Genomic DNA, 24017 nt, shown 5'->3' with positions numbered 1-24017 from the left:
TCGAGGTATAAATTTGAAAGCGATCAAATGCAGAACACAAACAAAAAGAGCAGCTTTCGCAGTTTCTTGTTAAACAGTTCGTATTGTCATTTCATCGCTTGTGTAACGTAGTAGCAGTAGTCTAGTGGTTTTTGTTGTTCAATTGTATAGCCTATCTGATCAATTTAAGAGCCAAAAAAAAAAAGTAATATATTTAAACCGTATTTCCAGCGCTTGCTCTTATTGGTTCATCTGAACAAGTCCTGACTCACGCATAATTCAAAAAAGTGAAAGTGAAAGTGTTTCTTTTGACTTGTCCTCGTGTGACCCTCGTCGAAAAAGCCTGTTGTTTTCACCGTAATTTATGATGAAATGACAGTTTTGTCTAATTTTTGTACATTATGGACATTCTTACCTGTATGTTTATGTCCATACTTATGGTCGCTGATGGTAAGTATTATTGTAACCGAGCGTTCGTATTGGGTTCGCCTAAACACTTTATTGATAATAAAATAATGAAAACGAGACCAAGAGGTTCACTGAACGGTGCATACTTTTTATTTTCCTTCTTCACATATAACACCCAAACGCGGGGGCGCCCTCATCTCACCATGCGCGTGCACTTTTTCTTGCCTACGGCAAGCCCCGAGGGACAGAATGCCTTCCACACACATACATGTAACATCTCATTGCCTAAACTTAAACTCAGGAATTTATCTGTTACATACGTCCCATCCCCCTAACATAAACGTCCCCGTTTATCCATCAAAACAGTGAAGGATAGAACCTGTATCCAAACAAAAAAAAAAAACAATAATACACATTGCAACAGAACATGTATAATACCTGAACCCATGTCCGACAATAAAACTGTCTAGACCATCTGAAACATTAGCAGTTTAAACAGACATTTCTCCAACAATCCCTTTTTTTTTTTTTTTTTTTTTACCCTTAGTACAACACAAAATCCTTCCAGCGACCAGGAGGCTTCAACGTCCTCCCAGCCCTACTCACACCAGGGACACATTCGTCAGGTCCCTCAAGTGCCTCACTTAAATCCCTTTGAGGTGAACTGCATTTCAACCCCCCCAGCATGTCAGACTCTTTAGAAGGAGAATCACCCAAAGAATGAGGAACCCCAGACAGTGAAAGTGCAGGAACAGGCAATGTATAAGGTCGCAGCCTATTGTAATGCACAACCTGTCCTTGTCCATCTGAGTCCATAGGGCTAACAATCCTGTAAGTCAGTCCTGACTCTCCACCAGACTCTAAGATTTGTACAATCTTAAAAGGTCCTTTCCAATGAGGCGCCAGTTTCATGCGGCTCTCCACAGGATTATGTAGCCACACCATGGCACCGACCGCATAAGGCTGGTGTCTGAGGCCTGAATCGTGATACAGTTTCTGCCGATCAAAAGCCACTTCACTGTACATTCTGGCACTCTTGAAAGCGTCCTGTAGTCTTTCAAGCAAAGTGGAAACGAATTCAGCATGAGATGTTGAAATTTTTAGGTTAAGAGTACGAGTTGGTAGTAGCAAGTCTGTAGACAACCTTGGTTCTCGTCCATGCACCAAAAAGTATGGCGAGAACTTGGTGCTAGAATGAGGTGAGGAATTGTATGCAAAAGCCACTTGTTTGATGTAATCATCCCATTCACCCCCACATGACAAAAGTATCTTAGCCATTTGATCAGTCAATGTCCTGTTAAAACGTTCCACCATGCCGTCTGAAGCCGGATGGTAGGGAGTGGTGCGTGTTTTCTTAATATTCAGCAACCGACAGAGGGTCAGAACCACTTCGGATTCAAACTGGCGGCCCTGATCTGAATGCAGGGTTTCAGGAATGCCATGAATCAAAATGTAATCCTCAAACAGGCAGTGAGCGACAGTCTGGGCCGATTGGTTAGGCAGTGCATAGAGATTAACAAATTTTGTGAAATAATCCTCAACTACCAGTACATACCGATTTCCTTTGGCTGTTATTGGCAGTTCCAAAATGTCCATAGCAACTCTCTCAAAGGGTCGCATTGTCAGGGACCCACCCATGGGTGCTTGATGAACAGGGACAGGCTTACGGCGAGTTTGGCATGCTGTGCACTGCTCACACCATGTCTTGATGTCCTTAAACATAGACGGCCAGTAGCAAAAACGCCTCGCTCGTTCCCACACCCGTTCTGGAGAAAAATGAGCGGCAGTTGGGGCCCCATGAAGCTGCAAAAGTATGTCGTGTTTAAGAGAAGGAGGGACCACCACTTGAGCAACGGGGTCACCTGTGAGAGGACAAGAAACTGAGCGACACAACAGTCCATTTATTATAGAAAGGCGGTTAAACTCAGTCCAGTATTTACGTAAACTCTGAGATGTACCTGCTAGCTGTCTCCTAGGAGGTCGCTGTGATCGCTCTACCCATTGTCGTACCGTGTCAATGTCTGGATCGTTCTGTTGCATCGTAGCAACGTCCGCTGCATCATATGACAAATCAGACAGGCTCATCACCTCGCCTGCACTGAAGGACAAAGCAGACGAAACCACGTTCTCATTCCCCTCAGTGGTCTTAGAGGAACAGGACATGTCATTATCAGATTGTGCAGCATTCACCACATTCACATCCCTTATTTCTTCAACTACTGTCTCACTGATCTCCATATCCGATGTCACTGGGCGGCGGGACATTGCATCAGCATTTTTGTGCCGATTGCCGTCTTTGTGCACCACAACCCAATTTAACGGGTCTAATTCCAGAAGCCATCTCGCCCTTCTGCCCGTGGGATCATCCTCGATGGACATACGTCGTAGCGCAAGAAGTGGCCGATGATCCGTAATGATGGTGAAAGAAGAAAGTCCGAGATAGTGTCTAAATTCTCTCACTGCCCAAACGATAGCCCATAACTCCCGGTCAAAAGTGGACCAACGTCTCTGTGTGGCATTTAAAGCACGGCTGGCATAGGCCACAACGCACTCCAATCCATCTTTTGCCTGTGCGAGTACAGCGCCAACAGCCCACTTAGAGGCATCTGTATAAACTTTGAATGGCACTTTAAAGTCCGGTAGTGTCACAATGGGAGCAGAGGACAGCACTTCTTTCAAATAGTTAAATGCGCTGTCACAATCAGTACTCCACACAAAAGGCACATTTTTGCCTACCAGTTGATTCAGCGGAGCTGCATGGTTAGAAAAATCCTTGACAAAGCGTCGATAGTACGAACACAGTCCCACAAATGCTCTAACCTCGGAGGGAGACTGTGGCACTGGCCAATTTCGGACCTTCTCCGTGTTTCTGGGGTCAGGTTGGAGGCCATTCTCTGAAACGACATGACCCAAAAATACCACGTGATCTCTGACGAAGTGACATTTTCTGGGGTTTAATTTCAAACCTGACGACCTTATTCTGGAAAACACTTCTCTGAGGTGTGCCAAATGTTCTTCAAATGTCGCACTATAAATCAAAATATCGTCCAGGTACACCATACAAATGTGCCACGGGAGCCCTCTCAAAACTAGCTCCATCATTCTTTGAAATGTGGCAGGCGAGTTAGAAAGTCCCATCGGCATGGAGCGCCATTGATACAAACCTCGACCTGTAGTAAATGCTGTTTTTTCCCTGTCTTGTTCGGCCACCTCCACCTGCCAATAGCCATTCGAAAAATCCAACGTGCTGAACCACCTAGAGCCCGCCAATGCATCCAGAGTGTCATCCACGCGAGGCAAAGGGTGAGAGTCCTGAATAGTTATACTGTTCAATTGTCGATAGTCCACACAGAACCGCCAGGTGCCACATTTCTTTTTCACAAGCACGACCGGCGATGCCCAGGGGCTACAGCTTTCCTCGATGATGCCATCAGCTAACAGACCTGCCACTTGTCGTTCTATTTCAGCTCGCTTTTCTGGTGTTGTACGGTATGCGCGCTGCTTAATAGGAGCATGTTCCCCGGTCCTGATATGATGTTGCACCAACATGCATTTTCCTGTATTCTTCTCTGAAGAAGTAAAGATGTCACCGTACTCCTGCAACAGTGACGAGAGTCTAATTTTATCTGATGTCGAGATTGGTGACTCACTTAACGATATAGAGGGAGCTGTGTCAAGTGGGGTATTATCAACTTTTACACCTGCATCCTGAATAATGGGTTGAATATCAGAATCAGTTATGGAGTAAAATTCTCCCAGATGTGTCCCCTTTTTTATAGGAATGTCCTGTCCTGTTGGATTCAAAATTCGTGCCTTGGTCAGTCCATTGTGAACGTTAGTGAGTGTGTGTGCAACAACGAGGCTGGCTGATTCAGACACATTGGGTTCCAAATACCCCACAAAGTCACTAGATAGCCGGGTCGTGCCAGGTAAACCAATCCTAACAGGCACAATTGACTCACTGAGGGGTGGAAATGTCATGTCCGTGGCCAGCGACACATTGCAGCACATTGGAACAAAATCAGCACTGGTAAGGAGTGGAATGGAAATGTCCCATAACTGTAATTTAGCATGACTAACATCCAGCAGGGCATGATTTTTCAATAAAAAGTCCCATCCCAGCAATACAGACTGTGTTGCTTCTCTCACTATGTGAAAAACATGTTGCCAGGTTTCAGTACCCAGCTGCAGTGTCACAGTAAGTGTGCCCAGCGTGTCCAACATCTGTCCGTTTACAGCACGGGCCGCAATATAGTCTTTCTTAAGAGGCCGACTGCGAAATGCTGGAATTGACATTCGAAAATCAGAGCTCATCAGCGATACACTAGAACCAGAGTCAATCAAAATAGGAAGTTCAATGCCCTCAATTGTTCCTTTTACATATGATACAAATGGGCAGTGGTCAGTGTTTGTGTCTGCCTTGGTGTCCAATATAGACAAATTTTCATCAGGGTTTGGGCCCCTGGGTATCACAGCTGGTGTTTGGGCCGCAACATCAGCTACAGCCCGTTTCCCGGCTCATAATGTCTCCCCTCACCGCTCGGGGTCATGAAGCGCACTCCCGGTTTCCTAGTTTCTTCCTCATAACTGCCTCGTCTGCGCATATATGGGCTAGGGCCGGGGCTGGGAGCACGTCTCATAGGGCTACGAGTTGCATTATGTTCCTTTCGATTATCAAATTCAATGAACGGTTTTCGTTCAGAAGAGCGGCCTCTCTGTGCTTCATACGTCTGCATACGGCAAGCATGCCCCTGACAGCAGCACTGACCTGTCTCACGTGACGGGGAGCGTGCTCTACTCCACTCATCTCTGCCACTCCGACTCATCTTTTCTTTCAATCCGAGATTCTCGACCTCCAAACGGTTAAGAGTAACTTTCATGTCTCTCATCTCATCAGTTAATCTATCAATTGCTCTGTACAGCCCACCAATGTCCGACACCGAGTTCACATTGGCCACTGCTCCGTCTGCATTTAAATTATGGCCCACATTAGCAGTCACATCAATCGCATTCCTTGCGTTTTCACACCGACCTGCAATTATTACGGCCTCCTCCATGTCTGTCGCTCCCTGCTCATAACATTTTGTCCTCAGCACTGGGTCCAGGCCAGCCACGAAACGGCGAAACTTCTCCTCCCGCTGGGCTCTGTCGCCGTACTCGGGAAAAGCTTCATCCACTAGCCGACTTATTTCTGCTGCATACACCTCTAGACTCTCACGTGCTGCGCGAGGACGGGCAGATAAGCTGGCTCTGAATCGCTCCATAAACTGTCTCCTTCCGAAAGCCTCTTTTAGCTTCTCTTTCACTGCCTCATAGTCCGATTTAACAGCATTAGGGAGACTGTCCCATAGAGAGAAAGCTGCGTTGTTCAATCGTGTAGGCAAAATCCTTGTCAGTTCATAGTTGTAGGAAGCGCTTCCACTCCCTTCCGTGAGCGCTTTGACAGCCACTTCAAACTGTCTGGCCCAGCCCACGAAGCTTTGTCTTTCCTCCCCGGAGAACGGCGGCGGCAACTCAATTCGCACGCTCCTATTGCTTCTATCACGGTCCCGTAACGTAGTAAAACTGTCATCATCTTTGCACCACATAATGACGATCCGTTGACCGCGTTCGCTATCTCACTATAAACTTTTGAAGCTAAGCTAACTAGTTTAACAACCGCCGAAATACTTTAAAATACTCACTTAACATACTCAAAACAAAACCGCTGCCACCAATGTAACCGAGCGTTCGTATTGGGTTCGCCTAAACACTTTATTGATAATAAAATAATGAAAACGAGACCAAGAGGTTCACTGAACGGTGCATACTTTTTATTTTCCTTCTTCACATATAACACCCAAACGCGGGGGCGCCCTCATCTCACCATGCGCGTGCACTTTTTCTTGCCTACGGCAAGCCCCGAGGGACAGAATGCCTTCCACACACATACATGTAACATCTCATTGCCTAAACTTAAACTCAGGAATTTATCTGTTACATTATCATAAGACGTTTTTACGCAAAATTGGCATTTGAGATTTCCTTCCTTTTTAACGCAATAATCGGTGTCTATTTTTTTGATAGGGTTCACAGTGCATGGCCCCACTGGTCCTCTGTTTGCTCCTCTAGGATCTTCAGTGGTTTTGCCCTGTTATGTTGATGCACCGCTACTAATAGACGATCTGGAGGTGGAATGGAGAAAAGCAGACTCAGAGAACTTGGTCCATTTGTTTCTGAATGGCGAGAGTCGACCAGAGGCCCAGCAGGAGGATTATCATGATAGAGCTAATTTCTTTACTGATCAGATTCAACATGGAAACTTCTCAATCCGTCTGGACAATCTGACAGCTGAAGATGAGGGACAATACAAATGTAATGTTGACAGTCAACAGGGTTCTGGAGAAATTGTGGTTCAAATAAAACATGGTGAGTGAGAGATACTTGAATTCTGTTGAAAATATAAATCACATTGGATGTTTTTTTTTTTTTATGAAACGGAGTTTAAACCATTTTTATTACTGTAGAGCGTTTGATAGTATCAGGAGCAGATCAGTCTGTTTCTACATATGATGGTGAGGACGTCACTCTGAACTGCTCTGTAGACTCTCACCTCCAGCATGAAGACATTGAGGTTTCATGGATAAGAACAGATGGAGATATTCTGGTTCTGCTCTTCCAAAACAATCAGACTTTCTCAGAGGCAGCAGATGAACAATACAGTGACAGAGCTGAGTTCTTCACAAATGAAATCCCCAAAGGAAACTTCTCTCTCAGACTGAAGAGTGTGAGAACTGAGGATAAAGGAGTTTATATGTGTCGAGTGTTTGCTGGAGGACTTTCAGCCAATGCAACTGTCATTCTGGAGCAACTGGGTGAGTTAGCAAACATAAGAAGAAGTAAAATAATGTCTATTTGATCTAATTTAAATAGACAAACTTGTTGGTAATGGCAAGTTTAATTAACTCTGCCCACCATTCAAATCATTTGACATTGTATGAACTGTATCTAATATTTATTTGCAGTTGGTATAAATGAGAGGCTATTTTTTGCTATTTATACTAGTTTAAAAAGTTTGTATTTAATTTTTTTTAAGTAAAGAGCAAATATCATTTAGCTGCTGCCAAAATTAGGTGTGGGAATTAATTTAAAGAAAGAATTGTCTTAATTGCAAAACTTTGTAAAACTCTAAATATGCCAAACTGATGCAGTGCAGTTATACCCGATGTTTGTGTTTCACAGGTTTCTCTTCTTGGCATATAGCGGTGTTGTTTTTCTGTTTTGCTGCTGGATGTGGAGTTGTGCTTCTGCTCTTCTCTCTGCTCTACTGCAGATCAAAATACAATGTTTGTAAGTGAATTGTTGTTGTTTCTTGCGATTTAACTCTGTATCTCTCAAAGTAAGTGTTTTGCTAATTGCTAACTGTTGATTCTGCATCTTCTCTTCAGCCACCAACAACAAAATCTGGAATCTTCAGCTTTCTCTGGTCTTTTGTCCAAACATCTGTATGTTCTTTGCCTTCATCCTTTGGGGCTTTACTGAAGGTGAGAAGTTTATTGTTCCTAGTTATATTTGTAAATTGTAAAATAAAATAATAAGTATAATAATATTAATATAATCTTAATAGTGTGGCACACTTGTTGGTGTGTTGTGTATATATATTATGTAATGGTGGGGCTCTTCAAAAAGGGGCTCTTTATCACTAAATAATTAATTATTCTGTTCCAGGATCTCTGAATGAGACCATAACTTGCTGTGCTCTTTATATTCTGAGGCCTTTTATGTTGATTTGGGCTATGCACTATTTAAAGTATCTTCAAGGTATGTTGGTTACTTTTTAAGGAGTTCATTAAATGCATTTTGTAGCAACATATTAACATTCTGCATTACAATATTGTTAGTCATTACCTCTATGGCAGGTAAATACATTAAAGTCCCGATTACTGAAGCATGACATTTTTTAAAAAAACCACAAACTAAGCCTCAGATAATTTTCTAATTCTACTCTAGCCAATAATGTTAAATGTGTCAGGAAAATTGTAGAATTTGTAGCGAAATACTCTTTGTCATACCCAAAACTTAATACTGCCTAAATACTGAGTATTTAAGTAAGCAATAGAACAGATGTGATGCATAGTAATGGCATGAATCTTGTTCATAGAAATATTCAGTTGTAAACTGTGACGTATGAGTATGTTTATGGGTATTGAAAATACTTTAGAATTTTTTAATGCATGCCTAAGAAACCTAGTTATGAAGGTTATGAAGATATCTGAGGGATGTGGCATCTGGGTGGTGCACAACCATGCTTCATTGTTTCATGTTGAGAATAAGAGAAAGCTGTTCTCTGTAGACAGATATACCAATACTAATGCAGTCCATTGCTGCTTTACAAAATATTCATTTTATGTGTTCCACACTTTCTGTCAACAGACAACCTTAAAACATGGATCAAGTTTTTCGAAATAACCAGAGAACTTGCTGTTTTTACAGTAGTTGTTTATTCAGGTAAGTAAATGCGCACTTCCTTAAAAAATTGTGCAATAAAAATATTATCATTCAATAATAATAATTAAGGTTGCTGCAACCTGGGAAAGCCTGTGACTCTTTGTTTTCCTGCTCAATTTGCTTGTGCTGAAACACAGTAACAAATGTTGTCATGTTATCTTGAGTTTGGATGCCTGATGTTTGGGAATGCAATTGTGTGAGACAGTTATGGGAGGTGATTATAACAAATAAATTAAATGTAAGACTTTCAGGCTTTTAAAAATGATTTGAGATGGCGTTTGATGGGATCGGTGCTGGTTAGTTCAGTTATCCAATCACATAATCGGTTGATGCAAAGTCACATGACTTTTTTGTTGAGCGTCAAGGAATTTTACGATGTAATGATGTAAACTGTCACAATCATGTGTAGAAGAGTACGCTCAAAGACAGGAGTATAATATCTGGAGAATTTAATAAGTTCAACACAGGTAATATCCACAGCAGACAGGAACACACACAATCAAAATAACCTTTTAGCCGGACCATGAGGATATGAACAGACAAACTTATAAAGGACACTAATTACAGACAGGTGAATGTGATAAACTGATGATTAGAAAAAGAACTCCAAAAAAGGGCATTCGGAACAAATCAGCATACACAGAATGATGGGGGTGTTACATAAATGTGCTAACAACGAAAAAAAAAAAAGTATGCTATTTTTAATTGAATGCAAATGTTTAGAATTTATGCATATCTTGGTGTTTCTATACATTGTTTTTCTCCCCTTTTTTTGTAATTATTCCAAAATTCACATACAAATCTGTGAATGGAAACATAGCAGCTGCTTAATGGGATGAACCTTTTTGCTAACTTCCAATGCTCTTGACTAGAATCCATCCATTAAATCTAACCCCACTCTCCAAAATCTAGTAAACATGAAACCTGCTGTCAGCAACCCTGCTTTCTCAAAATTAATAAAATACAGACAGTTCTTATAGCTGTCTAGTATCCCAGGATGTGATCCTATTTCAGTTATGTCTGTCAGATTCAGAAACATTTCATGCATGCTGCTGTATAACAGAACTTATAGGTGTCATAATTTTACGTATGGGTGAACACACTGTTCAGTTGATCACATCTTTACATATGTACTATTTTTTTCACAAAACATAATTTATCTTGTGTAACATTTAATTTTTATCTATTTCTATAGTTCTTTTTACATATGGCTGGAGAAAGAGAGCACATGATACTAGCATTGGGCCTCGTGTACTTTCTGGAATAGTGTTTGGATTTGTTTTGCTGTTTTGTCTCCTCTTAAATATAGGTAAGAGTTTCTGTATGATTTGATTCCTTACATTGTTAAAGATGAGTGACGGGCTAACAAGCACATATTTATTAGGTTGATATGTCAATGGTTTTGTTCATTTACATTGTTTAATTCTACAGTTACCAACAATGATAATCAAACTAACTGTGTTTGGTGTTTGTTTGATTTTTAGATCTTCCCAGTCATATACGGCCAAGAAGGGCTTCCCCACGCAACCAAAGTAAATACATAATTTTTTTTTTTTTTTTTTTTTTTTTTTTTTTTACCTCAATATGAGTTATTAGAGTTGCAAAGTACTATCAATTCTATTAAACTCTATTAAAATATAGTTTATTATAAAGTTGATAAAGCTGTTTTTGATTTGGCCAGTGTTATCTTGATGTAGAACTTTTAAAATGACATGCTAACATGAATAAATGTTAGTATTTATTTTACGAGGTCCTAATTTGTATGAATTTGAAACGAATGCCCTACTGTACACCTAACCCCGGCCCTAAACCTACCCGTAACTGGGGTCTAGGCAAATCGTACAAAATCGTGAGGTTGTAAGAATTAGCCACCTCGTACAATATGTATAAATTGTCGTGAGATAGCGTTGGATACAGTCAGAATTTACAATCTTGTAACTCATTCTTCAATCAATGTTTGTCTTTCCTATTTTTTTATTTTTATTTTTTTTAGACAATATAAACAGGAGGGTCTTGGTTTGTATTCTTGGCATAACTGCTTTCCAACTGTTGCAGTTCATCTGCTCATTTGGATTTCTCTCTCTAGGTAACATACTGCTCCCTTCACAATTTATGGAACTAATTTGCAAAAGAAAAAAAATCGTAAAAATTTAATTTGCTGTTTGCTTTTTTCTGTGTAAAAAAAGGCACTTGGCCAGTGTTATCTTGATATAAAACTTGTAGAATGACATGCTAACATGAATGAAGTAATTAAGTATTCCACAAAGAAAACCACTCTAGACTCTCCTTACAGTGATTTTATGTTTAAGAACTTCTGAGCAAATAATATGATATGATAATGAATACATTAATTATTCTCTTATTTCAGACATTATTGTTGTGGGCTTTGTTCTGATTCTACTGGTTATCTGTATATTACTTTTTCTTGATCTGCAAGCAAAATTCACATGTAAGTACATACTAAAATAAATGTGGATTATTGTATTTGTATAGGTGTGGAAAGAGTAAATCTTATAATGTTACTGCATGCAGACATTTTTGAGGATTTTATGAATAGAAATACAAACTTATAATATTTACTAAAGCTGATATGAAACAGAAGTTGCTGTCCATTTTACTACTAAACTGTGATGTATTTCTGAGTGAAACTACTGTGGGAAAAAAAATAATAATAATAATTCAGTGTGACTTCATTTTGTCCACTGGTTGATATTTGTATTCTGAGAAGTGAGCTGTGTTAACCAGAATGAAGACATATATGCTTTTGTCTTAACTGCTGTATGCCCAAGCATATCATGTCATATCATATACATCAAGTGAGTCTTAGGAGGAGGTTGTTATGACATTTTATTTTCATTTAAGATTTTGAAGTGTAAAAAAAAAAAGACATGAAGAAACACAAGAAAAAATTGAGCACAATGAAACCGAAAACATGCCTTAAGAACATTAACTGGATCAGTTTTAATTTCATGCCAAATCTGAATTGATTCGTAACAGATCTGAGATCAGTTTTAATATGTGACATGAAAGTCACATGAATGCTGATGGTCATGTTTATATCAATAGTTCTCCGCCGTAGATGGATAACATTATTGTGGATCATGACAATACCACTCCTGGATATCCTATTGATTTATGTTCTTCTTGCCACATTGAAAAGAGAGAAAGGTAAGCTGCCTTTATCTTTTATTGTCCATATAGGAACACATTGTTAAAAAACATATGAAGTTGGTAATGAAAATAGTAGGAAATGTTGTAGGAAAACTCAAATTTGTCTTATGTCAGGAAAATTATTATTATCATTATTTTGTTTATTATTACCTTGACAGAGTGATTAATGTATATGTTTTAGATTCTAGTGATGAATGATAGCCCACATAATAGCTAAATTTATCATTTGACATTTTTAGAATATACACACAATTTAGTTTATGTAAGATGTTGAACTGATCAAAATTTGCTTGATTTTAATTGACAGAGTACTTGGAATGGACCTGTGTCATTATATTTCTAGAAGTTTTGAAGATGATAGTGGCCTTTGAAGTAACTCCGAAAGGTATTATCCGTCAGTCTTTAGCCAATACTGTAATTATAAAAGAGCATACACATATGTTGCTAAGAAATAGAAATTATGTGGTATGTCTTACAGATGCAAATAAAAAAGCACTATGCTGTTATAAAATAACACTATACATGCATAAATTGTTATATTATTAGTTAATTAATACATAGATATACACTTTAGACTTAGTGCTTGCTAAACTGCACAATCAAAGTCACATAAATAATCTAGCTGTCACTTGTGTTCATTGAAGTATTAGTTCAGAGTGGAAGACAGCAGACTGAGATGAGCCAACGAGGATCAAATTCATGTAATTACTCACTGCTAAATTCTAATATATATCCTATTTTGTCATGAATTACTGAAGCATTTTTTGTATTTATCACCTTTCCTTTCCTTTCGTGTCAATTAGTATTGCATAGAAAATAGATCTGCAAACTATTTGATTGTTTGTTTGTTTTGTGCATCTGTTCTAGTCCATCTCTGTAATGAAATCATGTACATGTTTGGAGCAGTTGGTCTTGTTTTGTTGAGCTCTGTTACACTGACAGCAGAACTGATCCTGAAAGCACGTAAGTTGGTATTTTCTGCAAATAACTGTATTTTTGTCTGTAAATGTGTGTAGATTATTGTGTGAGTTTGTGTGTTGTAGCATAACATTTTTGCACAAAGACCTCGGTGAAAATGAACCGAGCCCAGCAGGGTTACATACAAATACTTTTACCATTAAAGAGTTTACTGTTTTGCTTTCGACTGTCCAATGTATTTTTTTCTATTCATTGTTATTGTTTCATTTTGATTCCCAGGAAATGGTGAGCGTGTTGTGAAGGATCTGAGATTCATTGTCTTCCCTTCTGAATGTGTTTTTGCTTTTTATTGGCTGGTTCTACAAATGCCTGCTTGCTGTAAGTATCGTTTACAATATTTTTTTGTTTGTATTTTTTTTTTTTTTTTTTCATTGGACTTTATTACAAAACACATTACAGAAATGACAGTATTGGCAGGGAGAGAGATTAAAATCATTGTCAAAGGAGAGAGAGACTTAAATAACTGTCAAATGTCCCAGCAGTGAACATTATAAATAATGACTCAAACTCAGGAATGTTATTTTGATTCATGTGCGTAAAATTATTATTTTTATTATTTTTTTTTTAAATTGCCAAAAGCCTGTGCAACTGTTCATAATAATAATAATAATTATATATTATTCGTTTCTGAATAATAATATATTAATATTATTCGCCTAAAATGATCTAAAATGCTGTTTTGTTAACGGATGCAAACAGTTATTGAAGAGCAGGCAGTTCAGTCGCTGGTAAAAGTGACAAATTAAAAGTGTCCAGTAGAGGGAGCCAGCATTTAAGTTTGCTCTTATTTTGCGCAACCAATATAACATTCTCAACAACTTAACAACTCTTTTTAATTTTCTCTTATCAGGGAAGAGTGTTACAATTAGGTAAGTTCAGATTTTTATTCAACAAAACTCTTATGTAGTCTGTGTGTGTATACAGTAAATGCAACAGTTTATGTTTCAATGCCAAATCTGTAATTCTCTTTTTCTAATGCATTTACACACAATTAAAGGAACTCACCTCAAGAAGATCATCCCAGGGTAATGTAATGATTACATGTCAGCTGTTCAGCAGTATAAGGTTTGATCTTAGCATGGAGTACAGATGTGTAGTTGCTAAACAATGTCTTGTTTTGAACACAGAACCCATCAGAGAATCATGAAATGGAGAATCTGTCTGCACCTGATACTGCTGTTTCACAGACACAGATATTAGAAACTGACCATAAACCAACTAAACATTTACTCTGTCTGCAAAAGAGGAGTTCCTCTGGAGTAAAAAAAACCCCAACAAACCGAGACTGAAAACTACAGTACATTATAAAGCAGTAGGTTTGGTGACATTCCGTTACAAATAACTTGGATAATTTTACATTGGTGGCTGGATCATTTTAAAAGTAAACTGTGCTGTATTTTGGCGGCTGTATTAAGTTTGTTATTAGTTTCTTCTAATAACTTAAAACAAAGTATTTTTTTCCACAGATTGAGGTACAGATCTTATGTAAATATGGTGTTATTAAAAATGTGAGTTTATTCATCTATTCAGTATTTAGTTAAATATGGGGGAGCTGAACATGTGTTTTGTAAATCTGTGAGGTTATTGCATCAGTGGTATGAAGCCCACATATTTTCTGTTTTAGCTAATAGTGAAGTTAAACAGATCTGTGCAACATTTTCATCTGTAAATATGTTTATGTAAAATTTACGATAACACAGAAGTGGGTATAGTGTCTTAATTGCTAAAGTTTATGTGTGTACATGCAGAAATAAATGTTGAGAGTGCTTTCTATTGAAGTCTTCAAGTTTGAGATATGAGACCACAAAGGCTATAACCATTTCTCTTATTTTACTTTAGTTTTATCACATTAATTTGATGTCCAAAGTAATATACACCAATCAGGCATAACATTATGACCACTGACAGTTGAATTAAATAACACTGATTATCTTTTCATCAACCTCATTAAATAAGCATATGAGCTGCCCATTTTCACAGTGGTGAAGTTTTATTTGCTTCTCATGCGTTGTAGTACTTTAAAATTTAATTTCCTTAATGCAACTGCTATTTAGCTTTAATTAACACAACAGTTGACATGCTAACGCTATAAAAAAAGGTTTATAGGCCTTTATGTTTGTAAAATAAGTGTTTCTTTAGATGTTTTATTTCTTTATAACAAACTAAATTTACAAGTGGATTCAGTTCAGTTGCAAATATTACCTGATGTTTGTGGTTCACAGATCTCTCTTTTTTGGCATACACTCTAAAAAATAAAGGTGCGTTAAAAGGTTCTTCACAGTGATGCCATAGAAGAACCATTTTTGGTCCCACAAAAAACCATTAAGTCAAAGGTTTTTTCACAGTTATCTCTTTCTTACCGTTTTAGAATCTGAAGAACTTTTTTTTACCACAAAGAACCTTTTATAAAACAGAAAGGATCTCCAGGTGTTAAGTCTCTTTATGGATCTGTTTAGACAAAAAGGGTTCTTCTATGACATTGTGAAGCACCCTTATTTTTAAGAGTGCATAGCTGTGTTAATTTTCCGTTCTGTTGCTGGATTTGGAGCTGAACTTATCTTCTGCTGTCTGATCTACTGCAGATCAAAAAACACAGGTGTGTACAAGAATTGTTCTTTATGATTTTTTTTGTGACTTTAAGTGTCTTGCTTCTTTAAGATTTTGGTTTATTCATGTTTATTCTGCATCTCCTCTCTAGACACCTGCAGCAAAATCTGGAATCTTCAGATTTCTTTTGTTCTTTGTCCAAACATCTGTATGTTATTTGCCTTCATCTTTTGGAGCTTTACTGGAGGTGAGTGTAGAGTGTAGTGTTCTTAGGTATTTGTCAATATGTAAAATATTATATCATGCTGTTCTTAAATGTGCTCCACTGTCGTTTGGTGGCTCTTTTTTTTTTTAAGTATCAGATCAGGCACTGTTTAAGCACCAGTACGTTTATTAATTAATTAATTTATTTATTTATTTTACTGTTTCAATCTTACAATTATTGGATTTGTATAGATGAAAAAGTAAATTTCTTAGTAATATTCCTCCACTATATTAATAGAAATAGAATGCTTTCACGCCGACTCTTCTTCAGACGTTCCTCTTCAAAACAGTGGAAGTCTCATATTTTCTGCAAATTGACCTACATTTGGTTTTTGACCACTGAAAATGTGTACATTTTAACAATTTACCCCTGGAGCCATATTGAAGTTCCAATATCTCTGGAACTGAACCATAAAGGACCTTAAAAATAACCAATATAAATTAAAAATAAGCACTACTACTACTACAAAACTGTATTACTCAGTAAATAATTATCCATGACATTTAATATTTGGCTTTCATCACTATACATGTTTATCTTTCTTCAGAAAAAGATATTAGCAAAGTAAAAAATTTGAGCTGGGGACCTCTGGTTGAGTTGAGTGTCTGTTGTCTGTTCATGTTTGTCTTATTCTGACAGTGTTTCAATGTATGTTGGCAACACATTTTCTTCAAATAGTGGTGAAGTTAAACAGAATAGGTTGTGCCAAATTTAAATGCAAATATATTTATGTAATGTTTGAAACAAACCAGTAGTTTGCAAAGTTCTGAATTGTTAGGTTGTCTGTGTGCAACAGTTTATGCGTCTGTACCTGCAGTTAAGTAATAACAAATGTTCACTGTAAAAAAAATATAATTTCACAGTTGTTTAAAAAAATTTTTTCAAGTTGACACAATTAGCAGATTCCTAATTTTTTAATTCAACTTAACATTTTAAGGTTTCACTGTCACGACTAGTTTGTAACTGATTTTGATCAAAGTTCAGCAGCTTGTTCATTGTATGATGTTAATCGCATAGGTGTGACTATTATGAGTCAAAGTTATAGCGCCACCAACTGGCAGCTGGAAGCGTGCCATTTTCAAAATGCTTTAAAATCAGCCTCTTAATTTTACTCAATTTGCTTCAAACTTCATCAGAATAATGTCAAAACACAGCCTATGACCTCTGGTTGAGTTGACATGCAATCTATTTTGTGAATGGGTCCTTGACAGTGATGCACGGGTTGATCCGAAATGAGCGGGTGCCCGCGGGGTTACGAGTCATTCAAAAATATTTTTAATGATATTCGGGTCATGGTCGGTTGGGTCGTTTGATGCCAATTAAATCTTTGTAATTTATATAGAACTAGACACACTTTTCTATGAAATACATAGACCTATACACTTTATTGGCTGAATAATATTTACCTTTTGAATGTTGAGTGTTATTAACTGTAGAATAAATGCTGAGGCGGGACAAAATGCCCGATTTCCCAACACGTTGAACTGATCAATGCCATTGTACCATTTTAATAAGCTACTTCTAAACGCATATAATGTCAGCTTTATGTATTTTCTGAGAGGGGGTGGGATTTTTATTGGGAAAGTCGGGGAGAGACGCACACTTCGATTTGACTGGATAAACACATGCAGCATCTTAATTGTGAAGAAAATGGTATTCCTAATAAATGTCTCGAATAATTTCATTATGTCCAATGTTTCTCTTTCTTTTGGGAATTATTAGACACATTTCACTGTCTTTTCAAACGCCTAGGTCTGTTTAATTTCCTTAATTATAAAATTTAGCACTATTTTTTAACGTTTATTCAAGCAATAATATATAAATTATCTCATGTATATGCTTGTTTAAAACCATTAAAAACGAATTCCGAATAAAAACGGTATTTTTACTTTACATTTCCAGAAAGCGAAACGAACGAAATTGAGCATTACTTGATAAATTCAAGGCACTATAATTTCCTATTATTAACAACTATTATAGCTATACAATTTATATATATATATATGTTTCTCTATTTCTCACGAATATGACAAAATAATTTTATATATATATATATATATATATATTATTGTCATATTCGTGATTCCTGATTTTATATATGAAAACTTTGTTTTGAAGTGCATTCCTTATGTTTGTATAAGAAAAGTCGCTATTAAGTTCATTTAATATTCTTGATAATTTTAAGAAGAATAAAAGTTAAGAAAAGGAATTAGCTTATAGTCTCTAATATGTAGGACTATAGGCTAATCTTTTTCTTAACTTTTATTAGATCGAAATAAAATAACTCTTGATCATATTTAACATCGGAGAATCACTGACATAATTTAGTGTAGCCTACTTTGAAAATGAAACTATTTAAATCTGTATAAAGGCAAGACAAACTAAATCACAACATGAACAATCTGTATTTTTCTTGTAATCAAGAACATTTCTTTTGACAAAATTACCTAATTAATGCCGAATGATGTTTGACAGTGAACGCATCTCCTCCGCATAGCATATCGCTGGTGTCAGTCGCAAATATTAATCATGCGGGTCAGGAAGCGGGTCGGGTACAATATTTTCTTTTTTTATTTTGCGGTCCGAGTTGCGGGCGGGTTAGTTGAAAAGGTCGGTCGGGTTCGGGTTGTTTATCCACTGACCCGCGCATCACTGGTCCTTGATAAATCAAATGCTGTTGCCATGTGTTACGTTCCCAATTCCCAGTCTAGGGTTGGGGCGGGAGTAACAAATAAAATAAAGCGTAATAATAAAAAAAAAAGAATGAAAACTTAAGCGTGGAGGAATCACTCCAGTCCTCTGCCCCAGAAATGCAAACACTTAACACTTAACTTTAAGCAGTTTTATTTAGTAACTTACAAAATTAACAGGGAAGCAACAGTCTTCAGGAGAGAGCCAGGCCAAAACAACAAACAAAACAGCAGCTAACTACGGGAGGAGTACTAAATAACCTACCTTGATAAAAGAAAAGAAATAAACAACAGAGGCTTTCCTCAACTCCCTCACTAACCAAAAACAGGGATAAACGTTTGGTACAAAATAAGATGGCACCCTCTCCCTACAGCTTCCAATTTAAGCTTAGTATAAATGTTCAAACAAAGTTACAATACCTTCTAATACCTTAACAAATAAATTTTAAACTAAATTAAAGTTATACACACCGTGTGCAGTCTACTCACTTGTCAACCAGATTTCAATTTACTCTTTAGAGTTAGAGATCAACAATTAACTCTTCAGAAGTGTGCATCACAATCAACAGACAAAGAGAACGTCAACACAAGTCTGGAGCAGGGGAGAAGTGAACCTTTCTCCACAATGCTTCTGTGCTCTTTTGTGTGGTTTGCCTCTCTGCAGCACACTCTCTGATGAGCACCACCTGAGGCCAATCTGCAAGCAGAGAGAGAGAGAGAGAGAGAGAGAGAGAGAGAGAGAGAGAGAGAGAGAGAGAGAGAGAGAGAGAGCGAGCGCACACACACAGGGAAACACAACCACACCCAAAATGGGCAGAGAAAACGTACTCGGTTACTTTCGTAACCTCGGTTCCCTGAGATACGGGAACGAGTACTGCGTCGTAAGACGCTTATCGGGAAAAAGCTCCTTTTTCTCCTGAGACTGAAGTATTTCAATAACGCAGTGTAACTGCACGACCATTGGTTTGTGCAGTGAGATGAAAACAAACCAATGGCTCGGCAGCGGAGCTGCACGAGCCTGTGGCAATGATTCGCGCCCGAACGCGCCAAAAGGGGCGGAGAATTCTGCTATATATGCGTGCATTTCGCCACAGGATCTCAGGTTCTTCGACTGAAGCGACGACTGAGTCGTGCAGCTACTTAGCAACGGCAAGCAACGCAGTACTCGTTCCCGTATCTCAGGGAACCGAGGTTACGAAAGTAACCGAGTACGTTCCCTGTCGATACTACACTCGTACTGCGTCGTAAGACGCTTATGGGGAACCAGTACAATCCCGCCATTGCTAAGGTAGAGGAACGACTGTATGGCCCTAGCACAGAATGGGCTAGTAGGAGCCAATTTGCTCAATCAGGATAACCTAATGAACATTCCGTTCCAAGGAAAAATGATACACTTGGAAACTCCCAGAGGCCAAGTGCATACATAGCAATACTGGTAACAGAATTCCTCATGCAGAAAGGACCCTAGTCTGCAAGACAGGGACATCTAGATTATAAAACCTAGCAAATGTGGACGGTGAGGCCCAGCCTGCCGCCGCACATATTTCTGCAATGGATACTCCGCTGGACCGGGCCCATGACGAGGCGACGCCTCTAGTCGAATGGGCTCTTACCCCCATGGGACATGGCAGACCCAAAGAAGAGTAAGCCAGCATTATAGCTTCCACTATCCACTTGGATAGTCTATGTTTTGTGACCGATAACCCCTTGTTGCGGCCTCCAAAACATACAAAGAGCTGTTCTGACTTCCTAAAAGAAGCCGAACGCTCCAAATAACACCTCAATGCTCTCACGGGGCAGAGGGGATTAAAGCCTTGGTCTTGTTCCGATGGGGGAAGTGCCAAGAGAGAGATAACCTGGTCTCTAAACGGTGTTGAGAGACTCTTAGGTACATAGCCGCATCTCGGCTTCAGGATGACTTTAGAGTCATTTGGTACGAATTCCAGGCATACAGGATTTATGGATAGAGCCTGTAGGTCGCCCATACGCTTGACTGATGCCAATGCTAGCAGCAGGGCAGTTTTTAGCGTTAGAGGTCAAAGGTCAACAGACTGCAGCGGCTCAAATGGAGGGCTCTTCAGAGCTCTCAGTACTGTGGGTAGGTCCCAAGTAGGAACTGTGACGGGGCGAGGAGGGTTGAGCCTTCTCGACCCCTTCAGAAAGCGAACGATCAGATCGTTCTTTCCCACAGACTGACCGTCCATAGGGACATGAAATGCCGCTATGGCCGCCACATAAACCCTGAGCGTGGAGGGAGAACGTCCCTTGTCCAACAGCTCCTGAAGAAATGACAAAATCAATGATATGTCACACAAACTCGGGTCTGCACCGTGGGTGGAACACCAGGCGGAAAAGACAGACCACTTGAGTCCATAGAGTCGCCTGGTAGAGGGTGCTCTGGCCTCAGAAATAGTATTTAAAACGGTCTCGGGGAGATCTAAAGGCTCCCGTCGAGAGACCAGACGTGCAGCGCCCACAGTTCCGATTGGGGGTGCCAAAGCGTTTTGTTCGCCTGCGTTAAGAGATCTCGTCTCAACGGAACAGGCCACGGTGCTGATGACAGCAGCCGGTGGAGATCTGGGAACCAATGTTGGTTCCGCCAGAAGGGGGCCACTAGCAGGATTTTGAGTCTCTGTTCCCTGACCCGCCTGACTACGTGTGGTATCAGGGCGATCGGGGGAAAAGCATATAACAGGAGATTGGGCCAGTCGTGGGCCAATGCATCCTGCTCCTTTGAAAAATAAATTGGGCAGTGACAATTGTCTTTTGAGGCGAAAAGGTCTACCTGAGCCTTGCCAAAGACCGCCCATATTTCCTGAATCGTCTGGGGATGAAGCATCCATTCGTCTGAGGAGACGTTGCTCCGAGACAGCATGTCTGCTCCCTGATTCAGCCTGCCAGGCACATGAGTTGCTCTGAGCGAGCGAAAGTTGCGCTGAGCCCATCGTAAAAGACGTTCCACTAATGTGAAGAGGCGTCTTGACGAAAGACCTCCCTGGTGATTTATGTACGACACCACCGTCATGTTGTCCGAGCGGACTAAGACGTGGTGTCCCTTTAAGACTGGCAGAAGTGTATGGAGGCCTAAACACACTGCTAGCATTTCTAGGCAGTTGATGTGAAGGCGTTTTTCGGCTTTTGACCACTGGCCGAATGCCGGCTGGCCATCGCACAGAGCTCCCCAACCTGAGTTGGACGCGTCTGTCGAGACCATTTTCCTTCTGCACGCCATGTCCAGGGAAACGCCCTGTTCCATCCAAGGAAGACTCTTCCAAGGAGTCAGAGCTGTGACACAGGTCTGATCTACCCTGATGCGCAGGCGTCCTAGACGCCAGGCCTGAGGAGGAACTCTCGGTTTCAACCAGTACTGCAGAGGGCGCATTTGAAGTAGGCCCAGCTGGAGTACCGGAGATGCTGAAGCCATAAGACCCAGCATCTTCTGAAAAGCTTTGAGAGGGCGAAGGGCTCCGATTTTGAAGGAGGCCGCGAGCTTTCGGATGGCTTGAGCTCGCTGCGGCGCAACCATTGCCTTCATTTGAATGGAGTCGAAAACTGCTCCCAGGAACACAATACGTTGGCTGGGAGACAGAGCGCTCTTGGCAAAATTGACCCTGAGTCCTAGGCACTGTAAGTGGCTGAGGATCACGGATCTGTGATGTATTAGCTCGTTCTCTGACTGGGCCAGGATGAGCCAGTCGTCGAGGTAGTTCAAGACGCGGATTCCCTTCTACCTCAGGGGGGAAAGAGCCGCGTCCATGCACTTCGTAAATGTGCGAGGAGCTAGAGACAGTCCGAATGGAAGGACTGTATATTGATAAGCCACTCCCTCGAAGGCAAATCTCAAGAATTGCCTGTGGTGGGGGGCAATCTGGATGTGAAAGTATGCATCTTTCAGATCCAGCGAACAAAACCAGTCCTTTGTGCGTATTTGCGAAAGGATCTGTTTTAGCGTGAGCATTTTGAATGGCCGTCTCATGAGGGCGCAATTCAAACGTCTGAGGTTGAGGATGGGTCTCAGACCGCCATCCTTTTTTGGAACGAGGAAGTAGCGGCTGTAAAAGCCTGATTCGCTCTGTGCTGGGGGAACCGTTTCCACGGCACCTTTTGCCAGCAAATTCCTCACCTCTGTACGCAAAACCTCTATGCTTTTGCTGTGAACTGAGGTGGAGACCACTCCGTGAAAGCGGGGTGGTCTTCGAGCGAACTGAAGTGTATAACCTCGTTCTATTATGCCCATAACCCATTTTGACACCCCGGGGATGGCTTTCCAAGCCTCGGCCCGTGTGTTGAGGGGTTGCATTGATTTGAGCGGATGGGTGCCGCTTAACAACTCTGGTGAGCTGTAAGGGCGCTGACAGAAGGGGCCCGTGAGTTACAGCTGTATTTTTTACAGTCACACAGCACTCCGTACCCAGAACAGAACGGGGTGTTTGGAGGCTGACGAGAGCCGTTTTGAGGGCTGGTCCGGCTTGGGCGAGACTTGACCCTTTCCTCTTCCTGTCCTTTAAATCAGGAAGACGCTGGAGGCGCCTGGTCCAACACAATCTTGGGTCGGGGTCCCTGACGTCTAGGAAACGGGTAGCGTCTGGCCGAGCGGGAGCGCTGACGTGGCTCCGCCTGGGGGGTTGGCTGGGTAGCAGGCCGGGCGGTCTTTGCAGGCTGCTGAGTCGGAGCCGGTTTAGGACGACTAGGAACCGTTGCAGAGCTTGTGCGCTTCGGCAGGAAGTGTCGCATGGCCTGGGACGACTTCTGAGCAGCGGTGAAGCGCTCCGCGAACCCCTCTACTGCTGGACCGAACAGACCGGTAGGAGAGATGGGGGAGTCAAGGAAGGCGACTTTGTCAGCGTCCTTGATTTCCGTCAAGTTAAGCCATAAGTGGCGCTCCAGCACCACCAAGCTGGCCATCGATCTACCAATCGCCTGTGCCGTCATCTTAGTTGCACGCAACGCCAGGTCGGTCGCGCTGCGTAACTCACGGAACGCAACGTCATCCATACCAGCCTCATCCATACCGCGGAGGAGTTTTGCCTGGTAAACTTGGAGGACCGCCATAGAATGCAGTGCTGATGCTGCCTGTCCAGCCGAAGAATAAGCCCGTCCAGCAAGGACCGAAGTGGTCCTGCATGGCTTGGACGGGTGAGTTGCCTTTGCCTTCCAGCCGATGGCAGTGGGCGGGCACAGATGCGCGGCCACAGATTCATCCAGGGGGGGCAACTTGTCGTATCCTCTTTCTTCAGCGCCGTCGACCGTCGTGAGGGCGGAGGAAGAAGAGGTACGAAGGCGGGCGGAGTACGGAGCACGCCAGGATTTGGAGATTTCACCGTGCACTTCAGGAAAGAACGGTGAAGCTCGTTGACGAGGGGCTTGGCGGCGACCCGGCAAAAACCACTCGTCCAATCGACTCCGTACAGGCTCCTCAGGAGGAGACCAATCCAGTTCCAGCTCTTCAACAGCTTTTGATAAGACGCGGAACAGCTCGGCGTCCATACCAG

At 40.7% G+C, this 24017-nt stretch overlaps 1 protein-coding gene across 1 annotated transcript; it reads left to right on the top strand.

The window, feature by feature from the left end:
• The first annotated feature begins 380 nt into the window (after positions 1 to 380).
• LOC141294635 (butyrophilin-like protein 2) lies at positions 381 to 14223 on the top strand. Its single transcript, XM_073826396.1, has 7 exons — positions 381 to 441; positions 6463 to 6795; positions 6894 to 7241; positions 7609 to 7716; positions 7815 to 7910; positions 13874 to 13892; positions 14151 to 14223. The coding sequence occupies exons 1-7, from the start codon at positions 381 to 383 to the stop codon at positions 14221 to 14223; spliced, it is 1038 nt and encodes a 345-aa protein (XP_073682497.1).
• Positions 14224 to 24017: the final 9794 nt, after the last annotated feature.

The sequence above is a fragment of the Garra rufa genome, chromosome 1, assembly GCF_049309525.1.
Source record: "Garra rufa chromosome 1, GarRuf1.0, whole genome shotgun sequence".
NCBI classification, from domain to species: domain Eukaryota; kingdom Metazoa; phylum Chordata; class Actinopteri; order Cypriniformes; family Cyprinidae; genus Garra; species Garra rufa.
This window is presented reverse-complemented; position numbering and strand designations above follow the sequence as displayed.